The sequence below is a fragment of the Oncorhynchus mykiss genome, chromosome 23, assembly GCF_057628025.1.
Source record: "Oncorhynchus mykiss isolate SJ-2025 chromosome 23, ASM5762802v1, whole genome shotgun sequence".
Taxonomy (NCBI): Eukaryota; Metazoa; Chordata; class Actinopteri; order Salmoniformes; family Salmonidae; genus Oncorhynchus; species Oncorhynchus mykiss.
In genome coordinates, this window is record NC_143044.1 from 14716945 (window position 1) to 14738022 (window position 21078).

A 21078-nucleotide genomic window follows, 5' to 3' on the forward strand; every position below is an offset into this window, starting at 1 on the left:
AAACTTCCCGACTAGGTGTAGGAGTAGTTGGTTGTGCACTTATTATTATTATTACAATTTTGCATCATCATTTTTATTTTTTGTATCACAAAATGTAAGGGGACTGAACACATATTACCGCTGCTTGCACGAACAAAATGCGCTAACACCATGATACCGAAGAAGAACAGAAGGTCCAACCTACTTTTCTTCCAAGGAGGGCTGAAGCTGCGCAGTGCTCTGCATTATGTGCTCGCGAATTGCCATCCTCCCTCTGTTCAGTGTGTTGTTCACAGTTTTTCTTGCTCAGCAAAAATAACCAGCGACTGGAAGCTGGCAACTTGCATTGATTGTATGTATGTAGTGGATCTGAGCGGCGACTGGAAGCTGGCAACTTGCATTGATTGTATGTATGTAGTGGATCTGAACGGCGACTGGAAGCTGGCAACTTGCATTGATTGTATGTATGTAGTGGATCTGAGCGCTCCAATACGTGCATTGCTACGCCACATTTTACTTGACAAACATGGAAGTTTAGTTTGGCCTACATTGTCTTTATAGGGAGATTTGCGCTTTGATAGATTGACCTGCTGAAACTTTATTTTTGACAATAAGAGGAGCCCCCACATTAGTCATTTTCTGCCAGCTGGATTACAGGATTGTATGATCATTTTTGAAGTTCAAGATGCAGGTCCGAACGGTCCTTGAAGTGAAGGTTATGGCTGTGCAGAAGAAGCGGAATCCCTCTAAACATTACGTGAGTACTCTAATTGTCTCTGCCAGTGCTAGACACTTGACTTGTGGTTCATGATCATAAACAATGCATTGAAGTTTTGTCTGGGCTATTACTGTCAATACGTGCACAGGTTTATTCTTTTATTATACTTTTGTGGTCATTCTTCTGTCAATAAGTAAGAACCTCAGTTATCCATATTGTAGACTTAATGCACTGGGACAAGTGGGAACAATGCTAGTCTCTATGGAGGAAAATAAATTAGTCCACCAGGTCCAATAGGATTAATTAAGCAGAGAGAGGATCAATGTAACCAGTCCTCCCTGAGGTCCCTAAGCCCAGTGCAAATCATTCCCCCTGGGGTGTCACATTAGGAGATGCTGCTAGCCTGCGAAGTCCAGTGAGGAAAACATACAACAAATCTCATGAGCTAAGCAACTGAAAAAGGCTTATCCTGTTTTATAGAGAGGAAAGAAGCAAACAGTTGTCTTTTGTGTCCAAGGTTCCAGTGTGACTTCCTTGCACGGGCAAGAGAGGAACACTGGACACAAGCACTGGGAGAGCCCTTGGAAACTACAGTACTACCGCTGAACTTGTTGTTAAAATGACAAAATGATCTATACTATATATGAATCAAATGGGACAATGACAAGTATTGACAACCCCTTTTTTCACTTGCCTTGGACAAAGCCCTATGTCCTTTGGCTTTTAGCTACTAAGAATACTTAATAACAGTATCCACATACCCTAGCTTTAATGGCAGGCGTTTTTGCTTAATATCCTGCATCATGGAGATATTTTGTAGAATTTGATCTTTGACAAAGTCTTGAGAAATTGGTAGTCATGCAGATATTATGCTGACTTGCATGCAGAGTGATGTGGATATGGTCAGATACCATGTTGGATTTTATTGCAAGTTTGCAACCCATTATTATTTTAAAGGAATGTGATTATTATTATTATTATTATTTTTTTTTTTACAAATGTAGGATCTTAATCAGATCACCCTGTTCCAGGAGAACGTTCCTGAAATGCAGGGAATGTAAAACATGTAGTGTATTTCAGGTTTAAAAAGCCATCTGAAGTTTGGAATTTCCACTTTTAAATTTTGGACTTGATTTTCCCTTATGAAAAATGTATCTATTATTCACATTTTCTGTTGCTGCAGTATTATTTTCCTACTGTATCAAACTGGCTCAAATTAAAATCCTACATCTGTATTGTACATTCAGCAGTACTATGTTGGGCCCAAAACACTGCCATAATAAATATACGTCATACGAACAAATGAGGTGTCTGAACTAGAGGTCGACCGATAATGATTTTTCAATACCGATATCGATTATCGGAGGACCAAAAAAAAGCCGATAGCGATTAATCGGCCGATAAAAAAAAAAAATGTATTTGTAATAATGACAATTACAACAATACTGAATGAACACTTATTTTAACTTAATATAATACATCAATAAAATAAATTTAGCCTCAAATAAAATGAAACATGTTCAATTTGGTTTAAATAATGCAAAAACAAAGTGTTGGAGAAGAAAGTAAAAGTGCAATATGTGCCATGTAAAAAAGCTAACGTTTAAGTTCCTTGCTCAGAACATGAGAACATATGAAAGCTGGTGGTTCATTTCAACAGGAGTCTTCAATATTCCCAGGTAAGAAGTTTTAGGTTGTAGTTATTATAGGAATTATAGGACAATTTCTCTCTATACAATTTGTATTTCATATACCTTTGACTATTGGATGTTCTTATAGGCACTTTAGTATTGCCAGTGTAACAGTATAGCTTCCGTCACTCTCCTCGCCCCTATCTGGGCTCGAACCAGGAACACATCAACAACAGCCACCCTCGAAGCAGCGTTACCCATCGCTCCACAAAAGCCACGGCCCTTGCAGAGCAAGGGGAACAACCACTCCATGTCTCAGAGCGAGTGACGTTTGAAACGCTATTAGCGCGCACCCCGCTAACTAGCTCGCCATTTCACATCGGTTACATCAGCCTAATCTTGGGAGTTGATAGGCTTGAAGTCATAAACAGCTCAATGCTTGAAGCACAGCGACGAGCTGCTGGCAAAACGCACGAAAGTGCTGTTTGAATGAATGCTTACGAGCCTGCTGTTGCCTACCATTTCTCAGTCAGACTGCTCTATCAAATCATAGACTTAATTTTAACATAATAACACCCAGAAATACGAGCCTTAGGTCATTAATATGGTCGAATCCGGAAACTATCATCTCAAAAACAAGACGTTTATTATTTCAGTGAAATACGGAACCGTTACGTATTTTATCTAACGAGTGGCATCCATAAGTCTAAATATTCCTGTTACATTGCACAACCTTCAATGTTATGTCATAATTAAGTAAAATTCTGTTGCATAAACACTGCAATGAATGCAAGAGAAGTGACACAATTTCACCTGGTTAATATTGCCTGCTAACCTGGATTTCTTTTAGCTAAATATGCAGGTTTAAAAATATATACTTCTGTGTATTGATTTTAAGAAAGGCATTGATGTTTATGGTTGGGTACAGTCGTGCAACGATTGTGCTTTTTTCACAAATGCGCTTTTGTTAAATCATCCCCCGTTTGGCGAAGTTGGCTGTCTTTGTTAGGAAGAAATAGTCTTCACAGAGTTCGCAACGAGCCAGGTTAGCAGGCAATATTAACTAAATATGCAGGTTTAAAAATATATACTTGTGTATTGATTTTAAGAAAGGCATTGATGTTTATGGTTAGGTACACATTGGAGCAAGACAGTCCTTTTTTGCGATTACGCACCGCATCGGTTATATGCAACGCAGGACACGCTAGATAAACTAGTAATATCATCAACCATGTGTAGTTAACTAGTGATTATGATTGATTGATTGTTTTTTATAAGATAAGTTTAATGATAGCTAGCAACTTACCTTGGCTTCTTACTGTATTCGCGTAACAGGCAGTCTCCTTGTGGAGTGCAATGTAATCAGGTTAACCACCTGATTACATTGCACTCCACAAGGAGACTGCCTGTTACGAGTTACGAGAGTTGGACTAGTTAACTTTAACACGGAACCCAAACCGGCTGCGCTCGTGCGCCATCGTGCGCTATCGTGCATACATTTATTATGCCCCCCCACAACAAACACGATCACGACACACAGGTTAAAATATCAAAACAAACTCTGAACCAATGACATTAAATTGGGGACAGGTCGAAAATTATGAAACATGTATGGCAATTTAGCTAGTTAGCTTGCACTTGCTAGCTAACGTTAATTTGTCCTATTTAGCTAGCTTGCTGTTGCTAGCTAATTTGTCATGGGATATAAACATTGAGTTGTTATTTTACCTGAAATGCACAAGGACCTCTACTCTGACAATTAATCCACACATAAAATGGCCAACCTAATCGTTTCTAGTCATCTCTCCTCCTTCCAGGCTTTTTCATCGTTTAACTTATATGGTGATCACATCTAATTGTATTACCACAACTACTGGCAAAACAGTTCCTTTCAGTCACCCTTGTGGGTATAACCAATGAGGAGATGGCACGTGGGTACCTGCTTCTAGAAACCAATGAGGAGATGGGAGAGGCAGGACTTTTAGCACGATCTGCGTCAGAAATAAAAATGAGTTCTATTTTAGCCCTTGGTGTCGCAGACGCTCGTTGGCGCGCGTGAGCAGTGTGGGTGCAACAATTGAATAACATGGATTTCTAAATTTAATTTGCAACGCTCGCGCACGCGACGTGCCCGGTCTGGTCAGCATGTAAGGTTGCAAGATTGAATCCCCAAGCTGACAAGGTAAAAATCTGTCATTCTGCCCCTGAACAAGGCAGTTAACCCACCGTTCCTAGGACGTCATTGAAAATAAGAATGTGTTCTTAACTGACTTGCCTAGTTAAATAAAGGATAATAAAGGTGTAAAAAAAATTGTCCAAGTCGGTGTCCAAAAACGATTTCCGATTGTTATTAAAACTTGAAATCGTCCCTAATTAATCGGCCATTCTGATTAATCGGTCGACCTCTAGTCTGAACTGACATTACATGAACTGCACAGCTCAAAATGTACTCTCTATCCATTCTCGTAGACATGCTGTATTTACCACACTTTAAGACACTGTTTTCTAAACCCATTATCCATGGCATTTGGTCATGCCGTCAGCACTAACTGCACAGGAACTTGCTCCACCCTGCAACACATTATTTCTGTAGTGAACTATGATGTAAAATCAAGACTTGATTTCACGTAGGACACTTACATTTTTACAGATTGTAGCCATGTGTAACAACACTCAAAACTCACATGCAAATGCAGAACAATAGCATATGTTTCTGCAGTAGAAGAAAGGGTGTGCCCAAGTGTTTGTGGCACATAGTGAGTGCCAGGGAGAGCTCCCACTCTAGCCATATAGTTATAGCCAACAGCCCCCTGTGGAATCTATGCCATAGCTGTAGACTAGAGTCTGACAAAACAAGATTGTAAAATACTCGGAAATGTAACCTAACTAGCTGGAGTTACTATCAAAGTAAGAGCCAATGAAGTGAAAATATTGGATTATTTCCTTGAGGTGTTTGAATTTCAAACCCAGAATAAAGTGGCAAATGGTTAAAACCTGTTGACCCCCTCTATGACCCCACACAGGATTCAAATGAGGTGTGTGCTGACAGACAGGCCTAATGAGTTAACTTGACCTCTACTGACCTCTTGAAGTTTAGTCTGAAGGGAATGCTCTATGTAAGTTTGGGGACAGTCAAAACTAAATGATATTATGTGTCTTTGATGAATGGGACTTTGTTGTTAATAAGTCTTCCTTGTGTGTTTTCTTCCGTAGGTGTACCTCATCAATGTCACATACTCTGACTCCACCTCTCATGTCATCTACAGGAGATACAGCACTTTTTTTGATCTCCAGGTAAGTTTCACCATAGAACAATGATGTAGAACCATTCCCCAGTATCTGTTTGATCATGCACTCAATCATCTTAAACTTATAGTAAGGTGAACTTGCATTAAAAACAGTGAATCTGTATGCTATAGCATCTCACAGAGCTATTTTCCTTACCATGCATACATTTCCTCACTCAGCTTTTCTCAACCCTGTCCTGTCCATGGAGGTTCAATTGATTTCCTATCAAACTGACCTGCTGCCCTCTAAATGGATGAAAATACTTATGATATATTGCAATATGTTGCAAAAAACATTGCTATGAGATTCTCTATGAGATGAGACCAACATAAATGTTTTTGTGATGGCCATCTGCTGCTCAATGGGGAGTCAAACCTCAATGTCCTCAGTGTATTTCCCACAACATTATGTTTCAATCAGGGGAACTGAATGGTCCCATTGAAGACCACTGGTTCCTGATTGAAGTAGGGAAAATCCCATTGCACACGTGTCATACGTCCTGCAGACTAGTCGTGAGAGAGGAAAAAATTACCTCAGGCTGAGAGATTGGCTGTGGGGTGAAGTTGCCTCTTAATCGATTCGAGAGACATAAAGTTGCCCTCGAGGGAAACTTCTTGGGCTTCTGATCCCAAACATTCCAATTGAAACCCATAAAGAGCCCACCACAGCTCTGAACAGGGTGGGCTCTTCGGTCTCTGTAATAGTAGAAAGAAAATGTGGATGTATGTGCATAAATCGGCATCAAGTCTCTGTGAAACCCTGTCTGATACTCTCTCATTACACTTTAATTACATTGCATTTCACAGTTGGAAGAGGCTCTTATCATTTTTATATTTTACTGGGCAAGTCAGTTAAGAACAAATTCTTATTTACAATGACAGCCTAGGAACAGTGGGTTAACTGCCTTCAGGGGCAGAACAACAGATTTTTTACCTTGTCAGCTCAGGGATTTGAGTCCAACGCGCTAACCACTAGGCTACCTGCCACCACTAGGCTACCTGCTGCTGCCTCAAAAGTGAGGTAGATAGGTCAGACAACCACGTTATGGCCAGTAAAACCTTGTTATGTCCAGCCAGACTGTATTTCAGGTCTCATGACTGTGGTGAAGGCCGCAGAGGAAACCCTTTGTTCCAGGGGCACTTGGTAATAGCCAGGAACATTATGCTGTCCTGCTCTGTTTGATGGAAACATAGCTTCTCCCCTGTCTCTGTGTCTGTAAATATTAGTCTTGTCCAGAGATCACTGCTGCTGGCTCTGGCTCACTGTCTGTGCTAATCAGTGAGGAGAAACGGTCAACAGCTGTCCACACAAGGAATGGGTGGAGATACTGCCTTTTACAAGTCCCTTATAGGTCTTTGAACATAGTCATACTGTATGGTCCATTAATCAGTTACGGTGTTGTTTAGTCCTCATATTGAATGCACTGACTGAAAGTATATGATACAGATGTATATGTTATCATTGTGGGACCAGGTACAGCAAGAAGGGCAGAGACAATGGATGACCCATGAAATGGATTCTCCACTTGTCACTCACAACCATGATTATAACATTACAGCTAACAGGGTTAGTTATCTTCACCAACATCTCCAAATCCTCATCTGAACAATGTTTTGTGTTTTTCCGGAACCAGTTAAGTTTAAAGCTTGATTATATTGTAGCCCAATTTGAGAATGATACGTTCACACAGGCTTGGTGTTTCGTATTTTATTAGGATCCCCATTAGCTGACGCAATAGCAGCTGCTACTCTTGCTGGTGTGCTTTATAGATCTGTAGATGAAAACACTGAACACTGATGGAGTGATTGAGTCTCCTGGAAGTCATTCTTCCAGGCCAGTGACATTTGCAACCTCCATGGGGGTAAAGTATCCAGCTGAGGAGACGGCATGCCCAATCCCAACATGCACTGGGGTGGAATGAAGGGGAAGTCATGATCAGGAATGAGGGAAGGCCACTGGGTAGTGAAATGACCACCAAAGATGATGAAAGAGAGAGATAAGGGCAGCCAAACCCTCCCCTATAAACCCAGGCGACGCTGGGCCAATTGTGCTATGGGATTATGGGATTCCTGGTCATGGCCGGTTGTAACATTATGAGATTTTATTGTACTTATTTAGGGCTACTAATGTTGTAGAAATCTAGCAATAGTTAGTGTACCTGATCCACTCCTTAATTCCTCTCTATTCTATGAAATCTTCTAGTGGCTCATCTGATCACTCTTCAATTCTTGTGTTCTGCTAAGTAGAAACAAACCCTGTTTGTTTGAGTTAGTGTTTGTGCCATGGTGCCAACAAACACCGACAGTTCATTTGAAGCTCATCTCTGTTCTTTGCCCTTTAAGCTCAATCACACTGTTCAGATAGACGCTTGCAGGGAACACGAACATGCTTTGCACTCTCTGGCTCGCCAAGGAATCATAATATACTTTATTAAGAAATAATTACATCTCAGCTCAATACTTTGTGGATGGTGTACAGTTGTAACGTGAAGCCGCACTTTTTCATGTGTTTATGAAATTGCCTGTCATAGTTTGTTGTCTGTTTTCAAGATGCAGTAGCTCCTCACAGCTAGCTGTGTAGTATTGTTAGCCAGTGTTTACTAGTTTAGCTAGTAATTTCTATTTAAGATGAAGTATGGTGATGGTTTACGTACACTTACTCCTAATGTTGCCAAACTCTCTAGCACACTCATCAGAGCTCTTTACTGCTCCTCAGGGATGCAATCATAAATCACTAGAAACCATTTTTCAAATCAGGTTGACCCTCATCTTTTGCTGAGTGTAAAACACATAATAATTCAACACATTTCTCACCAGTTCCTGAAATTTAGCTCAATAAAGGCTTTAATATTGTTGGGTGTAAAATGATGCTGAGCATTCCTACAACATAATTTCAGGTGTGTGGCTGAGGGAAATGGTTTGACCCACAAATGTTGAGCCTCGCAGAAATTATCGTGAGTCAAACAGAGATTCTACCCTAAATAAACTTTCCCGCTCCACACCCTTGGATCACAGAAGACATAACACAGAGATCATGACATTCCACTGGGGGATTGTTGCATATGCAAGTTGGCCGCTTTCCCTTCACTCTCCACTTGGGTGGAAACTCCTCTACAGGTCCCATAGTTGCCTTATTTTTGGGTTGAGGCATTGGAGCAGAATCAGATCATCTCCTCTGTCGGCACTGTAATTTGTCTGCTGCCCTAGTTTCCTCCTGACATACTGTAAGCTGGCTCCATAACAAGTTTCTTCACTTTTTAGAACTTCTATCCAGAATCCCAAGAGCTTTGAGGTCATTTCGAGTGTGAAAGTAGCCTATTAATCATGAAACCCTGATAAAAGTTCAGTACAGGCTCACACCTGAGTTAATTTCTTTCTTTAAATGTTTTATTTCACCTTTATTTAGTTGAGAACAAGTTCTCATTTGCAACTGCGACCTAGCCAAGATAAAGTGTAGCAATTCGACACATACAACAACACAGAGTTACACATGGAATAAACAAAACATAGTCAATAATACAGTAGAACAAAAGAAAACAAAAAGTCTATATACAGTGAGTGCAAATGAGGTAAGTTAAGGAAATAAATAGGCCATGGTGGCGAAGTAATTACAATATAGCAATTAAACAATGGAATGGCAGAAGATGAATGTGCAGGTAGAGATACTGGGGTGCAAAGGAGCAAAATAAATAAATAAATAGATACCAGTATGGGGGTGAGGTGAGATAGATGGGCTATGTACAGGTGCAGTGATCTGTAAGCTGCTCTGACAGCTGGTGCTTAAGGGTAGTGAGGGAGATGTGAGTCTCCAGCTTCAGAGATTTTTGCAATTCGTTCCAGTCATGGGCAGCAGAGAACTGGAAGGAAAGACGACCAAAGGAGGAATTGGCTTTTGGGGGTGACGAGATATACCTTCTGGAGCGCGTGCTACGAGTGGGTGCTGCTATGGTGATCAGTGAGCTGAGATAAGGCAGGGCTTTACCTAGCAGAGACTTGTAGATAACCTGTAGCCAGTGGGTTTGGCGACGAGTATGAAGTAAGGGCCAAACAAAGAGAGCGTACAGGTCGCAATGGTGAGTAGTGTATGGGGCTTTGGTGACAAAAGGGATGGCACTGTGATAGACTGCATCCAGTTTGTTGAGTAGAGTGTTGTAGGCTATTTTATGGATGACATCACCAAAGTCAAGGATCGGTAGGATGGTCAGTTTTACGATGGTATGTTTAGCAGGATGAGTGAAGGATGCTTTGTTGCGATATAGGAAGCCGATTTTAGATTTAATTTTGGATTGGAGATACTTAATGTGAGTCTGGAAGGAGAGTTTACAGTCTAACCAGACACCCAGGTATTTGTAGTTGTCCACGTATTCTAAGTCAGAGCCGTCCAGAGTAGTGATGCTGGATGGGCGAGCAGGTGCGGGCAGTGATCGATTGCACTTAGTTATACTTGAGTTTAAGAGCAGTTGGAGGCCACGGAAGGAGAGTTGTATGGCATTGAAGCTCGTCTGGAGGTTAGTTAACACAGTGTCCAAGGAGGGGCCAGAAGTATACAGAATGGTGTCTTCTGCGTAGAGGTGGATCAGAGAATCACCAGCAGCAAGAGCAACATCATTGATGTATACAGAAAAGAGAGTCGGCCCGAGAATTGAACCCTGTGGCACACCAATAGAGACTGTCAGAGGTCCGGACAACAGGCCCTCCGATTTGACACACTGAATTCTATCAGAGTAGTAGTTGGTAAACCAGGCGAGGCAATAATTTGAGAAATCAAGGCTGTCGAGTCTGCCAATAAGAATGTTGTGATTGACAGAGTCGAAAGCCTTGGCCAGGTCGATGAATATGGCTTCACAGTAATGTCTCTTATCGATGGCGGTTATGATGTTGTTTAGAACCTTAAGTGTGGCTGAGGTGCACCCATGACCAGCTCTGAAACCAGATTGCATAGCGGAGAAGGTATGTTGGGATTCGAAGTGTAATCTTCTCAAGTTTGTTAACTTGGCTTTCGAAGACCTTAGAAAGACAGGGTAGGATAGATATAGGTCTGTAGAAGTTTGGGTCTAGAGTGTCACCCCCTTTGAAGAGGGGGATGACCGTGGCAGCTTTAACAATCTTTGGGAATCTCAGATGATACAAAAGAGAGGTTGAACAGGCTAGTAATAGGGGTTGCAAAGGTAATTTTAGAAAGAGAGGGTCCAGATTGTCTAGCCCGGCTGATTTGTAGGGGTCCAGATTTTGCAGCTCTTTCAGAACATCAGCTATCTGGATTTGGGTAAAGGAGAAATGGTGGGGGCTTTGGCGGGTAGGGGTAGCTATGTGGAAAGCATGGCCAGCCGTAGAGGAATGCTTCTTGAAATTCTCAATTATAGTGGATTTATCGGTGGTGACAGTGTTTCCTTGCCTCAGAGCAGTGGGCAGCTGGGAGGAGGTGCTCTTGTTCTCCATAGACTTTACAGTGTCCCAGAACTTTTTAAGCAACGGAAGGCAGGATTAGGGCTGTTGTGGTGACTGTATTACCACCACACCGGCGGTCACGAGTCATGAAGGCAGTCAAATTCCACGTGACCGTTTAGTAACGGTAATTAGGCTTCTCCAAGTTCTGATGCTGCTGATGGTCATTAGTAGCCTATCAAACTTGCTAACTGCCTGGTACTCAGCACTCTATTGTCCCTCAAATCACTGTGACATCAATGCAAAATGTATTTCGAAAATCTAATCAAACACTTCATGAGAGCCCATGAGCTCATGTCTCGCAACATTTCAATTGGCTTTGCAAATGCACAAGAAAACAGAGTTATGGCCTCTACTAAAAAGAGGATAATCAGCTTTCTATAGGCTAGGCCTACTATATTTATTTTTCAACTTTCCTAATATTGGACTGAGCTTGTTGTCAAAACTGATTTCAAAACTCTGCCAATTTCTTCCCGTGACAACAACACTGTTGATCGCTGTTTCTTCCCCACACCGTCATCAGAAGACTCTACAATGTCTTCTTCAATTAAAATGTTTTTACCTAAAAAAGGGATTTCCTCATCATCTGATTCATTTTCAGAGTCAAAGAGAGTCAGCATGGCACGATCGTCCTCCAGAAAGTAATCCATCACAACTTTTTCCCACTGACCTTTGTAGATATCGCCTGATATATTCAGGACAGCAATGTTATTGTGCGCAGTAGCAACATATTTGCAGTTCTCCATGGCTAACGTTATATCTTTAGAACCAACTGCTGTAGAAAGGATAATCTACGCATAACGAGCAGCTAATTTTATAGACACAAGATGCTACACCGCAGAACAATCTGAAACTCATCTCTCGGCATGTCCAGCCTATTCATTATCTCAGCCAATCATGCTAGGGTTGCAAAGGGTCAGAAAGTTTCTGGTACATTTTCTGAATTTTTACGGAAATTTTCCATGGGAAGTTAAGCTCTGGAATTTGGGGAATTTTGCTTAAATTCATTTAAAAAAGTTAGTTTATAACAGTGAACCTTTTTTTGTGGGATACACATAAGGCAATTCTAGGTCTTGTGGCATGTTTTGGTTAAACTATCCCCAATTCAGTGGAATGCACAGTGCATTCTTCCATCACATGTACAGCTGATTCTCAGGATCTTGCACACTAATGAGATGCTATTGAGCCCACACTACTACACTGTCTAAGTTTTGATTACAATACTGGGTGGGGTGAATATATTTTATATGACATACATGCTTTTTTTGTTAACTAGTATAGTATAGTAGCCTACATCAAATTGTGTTTAAATCATTTCTAACTTGTTAACAATTTCTGCTAGATAGTTTTTGCTACCATGTGGGTTTTAGCTTCCTTGAGCCTACTAACTGAGGAGTGTTAATTCATCTGTTTCCATACATGTTTCATTTGAAAACGTTTATCTTACAAAGGAGTTGTTTAATCTAACTGCTTAACTAAACTCAGCAAAAAAACGAAACGTCCCCTTTTCAGGATCCAAAGGATTGAAAGATAATTCGTAAAAATCCAAATAATTTCACAGATCTTCATTGTAAAGAGTTTAAACATTGAACCATAAAAATGTATGAACACACACCTGTGGAATGGTCATTAAGACACTAACAGCTTACAGACACTAGGACACTAAAGAGGCCTTTCTACTGACTCTGAAAAACACCAAAAGAACGATGGTCAGGGTCCCTGCTCATCTGGGTGAACGTGCCTTAGGCATGCTGCCAGGAGGGATGAGGACTGCAGATATGGCCAGGGCAATACATTGCAATGTCCGTACTGTAAGACGCCTAAGACAGCGCTACAGGGAGACAGGACGGACAGCTGATCGTCCTAGCAGTGGCAGACTACATCTAACACATGCACAGGATTAGTACATCCGAACATCACAACTGCGGGACAGGTACAGGATGGCAACAACTGCCTGAGTTACACCAGGAATGCACAATCCCGCCATCAGTGCTCGGACTGTCCGCAATAGGCTGGACTCAGGGCTTGTAGGCCTGTTGTAAGGCAGGTCCTCACCAGACATCACCTGTTTTGTTACACCGAGGCATGGAACGGGGGCAAACTACCTGCCCTCCAGGACACCTACACCACCCGATGTCACAGGAAGGCCATAAAGATCATCAAGGACAACAACCACCCGAGCCACTGCCTGTTCACCCCGCGATCATCCAGAAGGCGAGGTCAGTACAGGTGCATCAAAGCTGGGACCGAGAGACTGAAAAACAGCTTCTATCTCAAGGCCATCAGACTGTTAAACAGCCACCACTAACATTGAGTGGCTGCTGCCAACACACTGACTCAACTCCAGCCACTTCAATAATGGGAATTGATGGGAAATGATGTAAAATATATCACTAGCCACTTTAAACAATGCTACCTAATATAATGTTTACATACCCTACATTATTCATCTCATATGCATACGTATATACTGTACTCTATATCATCGACTGTATCCTTATGTAATACATGTATCACTAGCCACTTTAACTATGCCACTTTGTTTACATACTCATCTCATATGTATATACTGCACTCAATACCATCTACTGTATCTTGCCTATGCCGCTCTGTACCATCACTCATTCATATATCTTTATGTACATATTCTTTATCCCCTTACACTTGTGTCTATAAGGTAGTAGTTTTGGAATTGTTAGCTATATTACTTGTTGGTTATTACAGCATTGTCGGAACTAGAAGCACAAGCATTTCGCTACACTCGCATTAACATCTGCTAACCTTGTGTATGTGACAAATACATTTGATTTGATTTGGATCGATTTGGAGGTGGAGGGCACGTCATGGTCTGGGGTGGTGTGTCAAATCATCGTTGGACTGAGCTTGTTGTCATTGCAGGCAATCTCAACGCTGTACGTTATAGGGAAGACATCCTCCTCCCTCATGTGGTACCCTACCTACAGGCTCATCCTGACATGACCCTCCAGCATGACAATGCCACCAGACATACTGCTCGTTATGTGCGTGATTTCCTGCAAGACAGGAATGTCAGTGTTCTGCCATGGCCAGCGAAGAGCCCAGATCTCAATCTTGTTGAGCACGTCTGGGACCTGTTGGATCAGAGGGTGAGGGCTACGGTCCCCCAGAAATGTCCGGGAACCTGCCTTGGTGCAAGAGTGGGGTAACATCTCACAGCAAGAACTGGCAAATCTGGTGCGGTCCATGAGGAGGAGATGCACTGCAGTACTTAATGCAGTTGGTGGCCACAACTAATACTGACTGTTACGTTTGATTTTGACCCTTTGTTCAGGGACACATTATTCAATTTCTGTTAGTCACATGTCTGTGGGACTTGTTCAGTTTATGTCTCAGTTGTTGAATCTTGTTATGTTCATACAAATATTTACACGTTAAGTTAGCTGAAAATGAAACCAGCTGACAGTGAGAGGACTTTTCTTTTTTTGCTGAGTTTATTTATCTGTACATGGAATTGTATTTGGTTTTTTTTACTCATTTTTTTTTCTCATCTTTAAAGGACAATGCCACGGGCACTATCTGACATGTGGACACATTTCACTGCAGCTAATGTAGAAAGAAAAGCTGTGTACATTTGCAAATACTGTGCGAAATCAAATGTGAAGAATGCAACAAAGATGTAGAATCATCTGGCCAGGTAAATAAAGGTCCCTCAGCACTCACGACAAGCAACCTCTGACAGAAGTCCCTCTACTTCTATTTGAGGTGAAAATGACTAATCAGACACCTTATCGATAGCAACAGCTCATGGTCCTCCTGGAATTAGATTTTTTTTTAATTCAATGGAGAATTGTAGTCTGAGAAATGCTCAAGCTGTGTATGCAACTGGTTCACTTCTGATGCTCACAGGCAATGTGAATTGGAAGGGATTTCTGATTTTTCTTTGCCCAGCATACACCCCTACAACCAGACATGCTTTATCTACTAATTTGCTGGATGCAGAGTTCAACAGAGTGCAAGTGAAGGTCAAGCAAATCATAGAGAAAGCAGACTGTATTGCAATCATCTCTGATGGGAGCCCCTAACCCCCCCTCCCCACCACTGCCACTCTTTGTTGTCATCTATGCATAGTCACTTTAATTAACTCTACCTACATGTACATACTACCTCAACTAACTGGTGTCCCAGCACACTGACTCTGTACCGGCACCCCCATGTATAGATTGTTATTTTTTACTGCTTCTCTTTAATTTCTTGTTACTTTTATCTCTTGTTGGTTAGGGGCTCGTAAGTAAGCATTTTACTGTAAGGTGAAGCATTACCTGTTGTATTCGGTGCATGTGACTAATAAAAATTGATTTGATTGACAATGTTTTTAAAATTTGTTTTGGAAGAATTCAATCATTTGCAATGTCTACTTATGATCACGTTTCTGTTTCTCTTTCCATATGATATGGTAAACATGGTAAACATCTTCATTTAAATGCTATTAATATTAATTTGCATATATTTCTGTTAATTCCCATATATTCCCGTTAATTCCCACGGACAGTTTCCACCTCTGAATATTCCCCAAAATGTGCAACTCTAATCATGGATAGAGGGAAGTTTCCTGACTTTTTCTTTGGCTAAACCAATATTTACAGATGGCATAAAAGTTTGTTATTAAAGCACATGAAAGTTCACAAGTTCGAGAATGCGTTTTTTGGCAGAAATTCCTTTTGATGAAAAAAAAATGTTTACGTTCAAACGGTTCTTCTGTGAATTTATGACTTGTGACATACGCCTAGTTTCTTGAATTGGTTCACATTTTGTCTGCTAAATGAACTACTGTAGCCCACAGCTACAGTGGGCTCCAAAATTACTGGCACCCCTGATTGGCAATGCACAAACAACACTTAAAAAAATATAAACAATGTAGTTATAGAGATAAACTCAAAATACCAACGTGAGAAATTCTACACTTTATTAATGTTTCAATGGAACCAACCAAAATCATTCAGTTATTTAATACACAATTAATTTAACCAAAATCAAGGTTTCATAATTATTGGCACTCCTCATTTAGTACATAGTGCAACCACCTCTGACAAGGATAACAGCATGGAGTCTTTTCCTGTAATGTTTGACAAGGTTAAGGAACACATTTGGAGGGATTTTGGACCATTCCTCTATGCAGATCCTTTCAAGATCCTTCACATTCTTGGGTTTGCGCTTATCAACTGCCCTCTTCCACTCAGCCCACAGGTTTTCGATTGGATTGAGGTCCAGCGACTGAGATGGCCATGGCAGAACATTGATTTTGTTGTCACAGAACCATTTCTGTGTGGATCTTGACGTATGTTTCGGGTCACTGTCTTGTTGGAAAGTCCACCTATGGCCTTTTCCCATCCTTCTGGCAGAGGCAACCAGATTGTCAGACAAAATTGCCTGATACTTGGTAGAATTCATTATGCCATCAATCTTAACCAGTGCCCCTGGACCTTTGAAATTAAAACAGCCCCAAAATATCACTGACCCCCCTCCATATTTCACTGTGGGTATGAGGTGCCTCTCCTTGTATGCATCTCTGTTTCGACGCCAAACATGCCGATGCTGTATCTGACCAAAACATTCAATTTTGGTCTCATCTGACCAGAGCACCTTCTTCCAGTCATAATTTAAATGACGTTTGGCAAACTCCAAGCGCTTGCATCTGTGTCTTGGGGTCAGAAAGGGCTTTCTTCTGGCAACCCTTCCAAAGAGCCTGTGGATGTGGAGGTGGCGTCTGATGGTGCTTTTTGAAACCTGGTGACCCCAAGACACCACCAAGGCCTGCAATTCTTTCACAGCGTTTCTTAGGGATTTTGTTGCTTCTCTCACCATCCTCCTCCCTATCCTGGGGGGCAAAATGCATTTGTGTCCTCTACCCGTGAGGTTTTCAACTGTTCCATATCTTTTGAATTTTCTAATAATTGCCCTGACAGTGCTCAGTGGTATATTCAATCGTTTGCGGATCTTTTTGTTGCCATTACCAGATTTATGAAGGTCTATGACCATCTGTCTCTTTTGAACTGCTAGTTATTTTGTTTTCTTCATGGTGTTTGATGACAGCGGGATATTGCATGTGTGTTACCTCATTTTTATACCCTAGTGAAACAGGAAGTGATGTAATGGCTCAATATAGTTCCTTAAGACTTAGATAAACTTAAATAAGTGGAATTTAATTTGTGGTTTAATTTTGGTAGTGCAGTTTACAATAATCTTTAAGGGTGCCATTAATTGTGAAACCTTGATTTGGAGGACATTGATTTTTAATCAAATCAATAACTTATTTTGGTTGGTTCCATTGAAACATTAATAAAGTACATTATTTCTCACATGTTGGTATTATTTTGAGTTTATCTCTATAATTATATTTTTTATATTTGTGCCAGTAATTTTGGAGCCCACTGTATATGTGACCGACCACATAGATTTTATTATTTACATTGAATAAAAGTAGAGACTCAGCGCTAGGAAATGGTGTATCATACACTGCAGTTCAAAGTAATTCTGCTTTCAAAGTTGATAAACTTGTAACCCCACTTTTGAGAAAATGGCCCTGGAATGTTTTGGTACACCTACTTGAGAGCTCTTTGTCTACACCTAAATGTAGCATTGTTCACACCCTCTTAAGCCAACCCCACCCATCTCTTTAAGGATTCACATGAGGTCATGTGCTAAACAGTGAGTAGTGTAGTAAGGATTAAGACTAATGATCTTAAGTGGTAGTAGCCTACAGTAAGGAGAAATTCTGGGTCTTTCACCCATCTCTTTAAGGATTCACGAGGGCATGTGGTAAAAGCATGCTATATCAAATAAAATCTTTGTTTATTTGTCACATGCACAGGATAAAGTAAGTGTAAATGGTAGTGATAGTACTTGTAAAACAGAAAGTGTCCAGATAAAGATATTTGATAAATGTTTTATTGTTATTAGATGACGCTTACCCAACAAACTTGCCTAAATTGATGGGTCCTGTGAAGGAAATACTATAACCACCCCTCACCCACATCTATTTAAGTGGATGGGTCACTATTGTCTAGACGTGCACATGTTCATGAAATACAATCAATGGCCGTAATCACCCGTAGACACACCTGCTAATTTGATGGGTCATGTAATAATGAGGCCGAAGTGGAGTCTTTTGTTTAGACATGCAGCTAGCTATGTAGATAGCTTGCTAAACGATGAACCGGCATAACCCCAACTCATACTTCTAACAATACGAACATTTTCATAGCTGTAGTCTGAATCTGCAGGTAGCTAAGCTAACAAACTAGCTTCAAATGTTAGCTTGCTAACATTGCCGATGTGACTGCCCGATGTGGTCTCAACAGGCTATTCTGTTACAATGTCGTCGAAGAACCATCTACTATCCCCGGCCCACTAGCTTTTCTGAACGCTGTGTCCCCTGCTTGCCTAGCGTAGTATGACTTCCGAACAGCACCCTGACTCACCTATTGCTGCTCTTTTGACCCTATGATCACTTGGCTACACAGCTGATGCCCCCTGGACTCAGGTCGTGTATGTACCTAACTGACCCGCTCTGCCGATTCATCACCATTTACCTGTTGTTTTCTTAGCTCGCCTTGCTTTTTGCCTCTCTAATGTCAATATGCCTTGGCTAGTTCTTATTTTTTTATTTCACTGTAGAGCCCCCAGTCCCGCTCAGCATGCCTTAGATAGCTCTTTTGTCCACCCCACACACATGCGGAGACCTCACCTGGCTTAACTGGTGCCTCCAGAGACGAAACCTCTCTCATCGTCACTCAACGCCTAGGTTTTTCTCCACTGTACTCACATCCTACCATACCATTGCCTGTACATTATGCCCTGAATCTATTCTACCACGCCCAGAAATCGTCTCCTTTTGTTCTCTGTTCTCAAAGCACTAGACGACCAGTTCTCATAGCCTTTAGCCGTACCCTTATCCTACTCCTCCTCTGTTCCTCTGATGATGTAGAGGTTAACCCAGGCCCTGTAGCCCCCAGTTTAACTCCTATTCCCCAGGCGCTATCGTTTGTTGACTTCTGGAACCGTAGAAGCCTTAGTTTCATGCATGTTAACATCAGAAACCTCCTCCCTAAGTTTGTTTTAGTCACTGCTTTAGCACACTCCGCCAACCCTTAAGTCCTAGCCATGTCTGAATCCTAGTTTATGATTCAATGGAAATCTGAAATTTCCATCCCCAACTACAACATTTTCAGCCAAGATAGAACTGCCAAAGGGGGTGGAGTTGTAATCTACTGCAAAGATAGTCGTCAGAGTTCTGTCATGCTATCCAAGTCTGTGCCCAAACAGTTCGAGCTCCTACTTTTAAAAATCCACCTTTCCAGAAACAAATCTCACCTTTGCCACTTGTTATAGACCCCCCTCAGCCCCCAGCTGTGCCCTGGACACCATATGTGAATTGATTGCCCCCCATTTATCATCAGAGTTCATACTGTTAGGTGACCTAAACTGGGATATGCTTAACACCCCGACTGTCCTACAATTTGATAGATGCCCCCAATCTCACACAAATGATCAAGGAACCTACCAGGTACAACTCGAAATCCGTAAATGCGGGCACCCTCATAGATATCATCCTGACCAACCTGCCGTCTAAATACACCTCTGCTGTCTTCAACCAGGATCTCAGTGATCACTGTCTCATTGCCTGCATTCGTAATGGGTCCGCGGTCAAACAACCACACCTAATCACTGTCAAACGCTCCCTAAAGCACTTCTGCGAGCAGGCCTTTGTAATCAACTTGGCCCAGGTATCCTGGAAGGATATTGACCTCATCCCGTCAGTAGAGGATGCCTGGTTGTTCTTTAAAAGTGCTTTCCTCACCATATTAAATACGCATGCCCCATTCAAAAAATGTAGAACTAAGAACAGATATAGCCCTTGGTTCACTCCAAACTCGACTGCCCTTGACCAGCACAAAAACATCCTGTGGTGTACTGCATTAGCATCGAATAGCCCCCGCGATATGCAACTTTTCAGGGAAGTTAGGGGACCAATATACACAGGCAGTTAGTAAAGCAAACGCTAGCTTTTTCAAACAGAAATTTGCATCCTGTAGCACAAACTCCAAAATGTTCTGGGACACTGTAAAGTCCATGGAGAACAAGAGCACCTCCTCCCAGCTGCCCACTGCTCTGAGGCTAGGAAACATTGTCACCACCGATAAATCTACGATAATCGAGAATTTCAAGAAGCATTTTTCTATGGCTGGCCATGCTTTCCACCCGACTACCCCTACCCCGGTCAACAGCTCTGCGCCCCCCACAGCAACGTACCAAAGCCTCCCCCACTTCTTCTTCACCCATATCCAGATAGCTGATGTTCTGAAAGAGCTACAACATCTGGACCCCTACAAATCAGCCGGGCTAGACAATCTCAAATCAAATCAAATTTTATTTGTCACATACACATGGTTAGCAGATGTTAATGCAAGTGTAGCGAAAAGCTTGTGCAATCTGGACCCTCTCTTTCTAAAATTATTCGCCGCAATTTTTGCAACCCCTATTACTAGCCTGTTCAACCTCTCTTTCCTATCGTCTGAGATCCCTAAAGATTGGAAAGCTGCCGCGATTATCCCCCTCTTCAGGGGGAGACACTCTAGATCCAAACTATTACAGACCTATATCTATCCTACTCTGCCTTTCTAAAGTCTTCGAAAGCCAAGTTAACAAACAGATTTGTTTTGAATCCCACCGTACCTTCTCCACTATGCAATCTTGTTTCCGAGCTGGTCATGGGTGCACCTCAGCCACGCTCAAAGTCCTAAATGATATCATAACCGCCATCGATAAGAGACAATACAGTGCAGCCGTCTTCATTGACTTGGCCAAGGCCTTCAACTCTTACAATCAATGCATTCTTATCGGCAGACTCAACAGGCTTGGTTTCTCAAATGACTGCCTCGCCTGCTTCACCAACTACTTCTCAGACAGAGTTCAGCGTGTCAAATCGGAGGGCCTGTTGTCCGGACCACTGGCAGTCTCTATGGGGGTGCCACAGGGTTCA

General features: G+C 41.7%; 1 protein-coding gene across 2 annotated transcripts in view; it reads left to right on the plus strand.

Moving 5' to 3' along the window:
* Positions 1-21078, plus strand: part of LOC110502474 (SH3 and PX domain-containing protein 2A) — a 100007-nt gene continuing 78929 nt past the window's right edge. Inside the window, exons 1-2 of one of the 2 annotated variants that reach the window (XM_036959993.2) lie at positions 1-736; positions 5542-5622. In XM_036959993.2, coding sequence (XP_036815888.2) covers positions 665-736; positions 5542-5622 — 153 coding nt within the window. In that variant the 5' untranslated portion in view covers positions 1-664. The remainder of the gene's footprint in view (positions 737-5541; positions 5623-21078) is intronic. The other variant, XM_036959992.2, reaches the window with a different exon arrangement.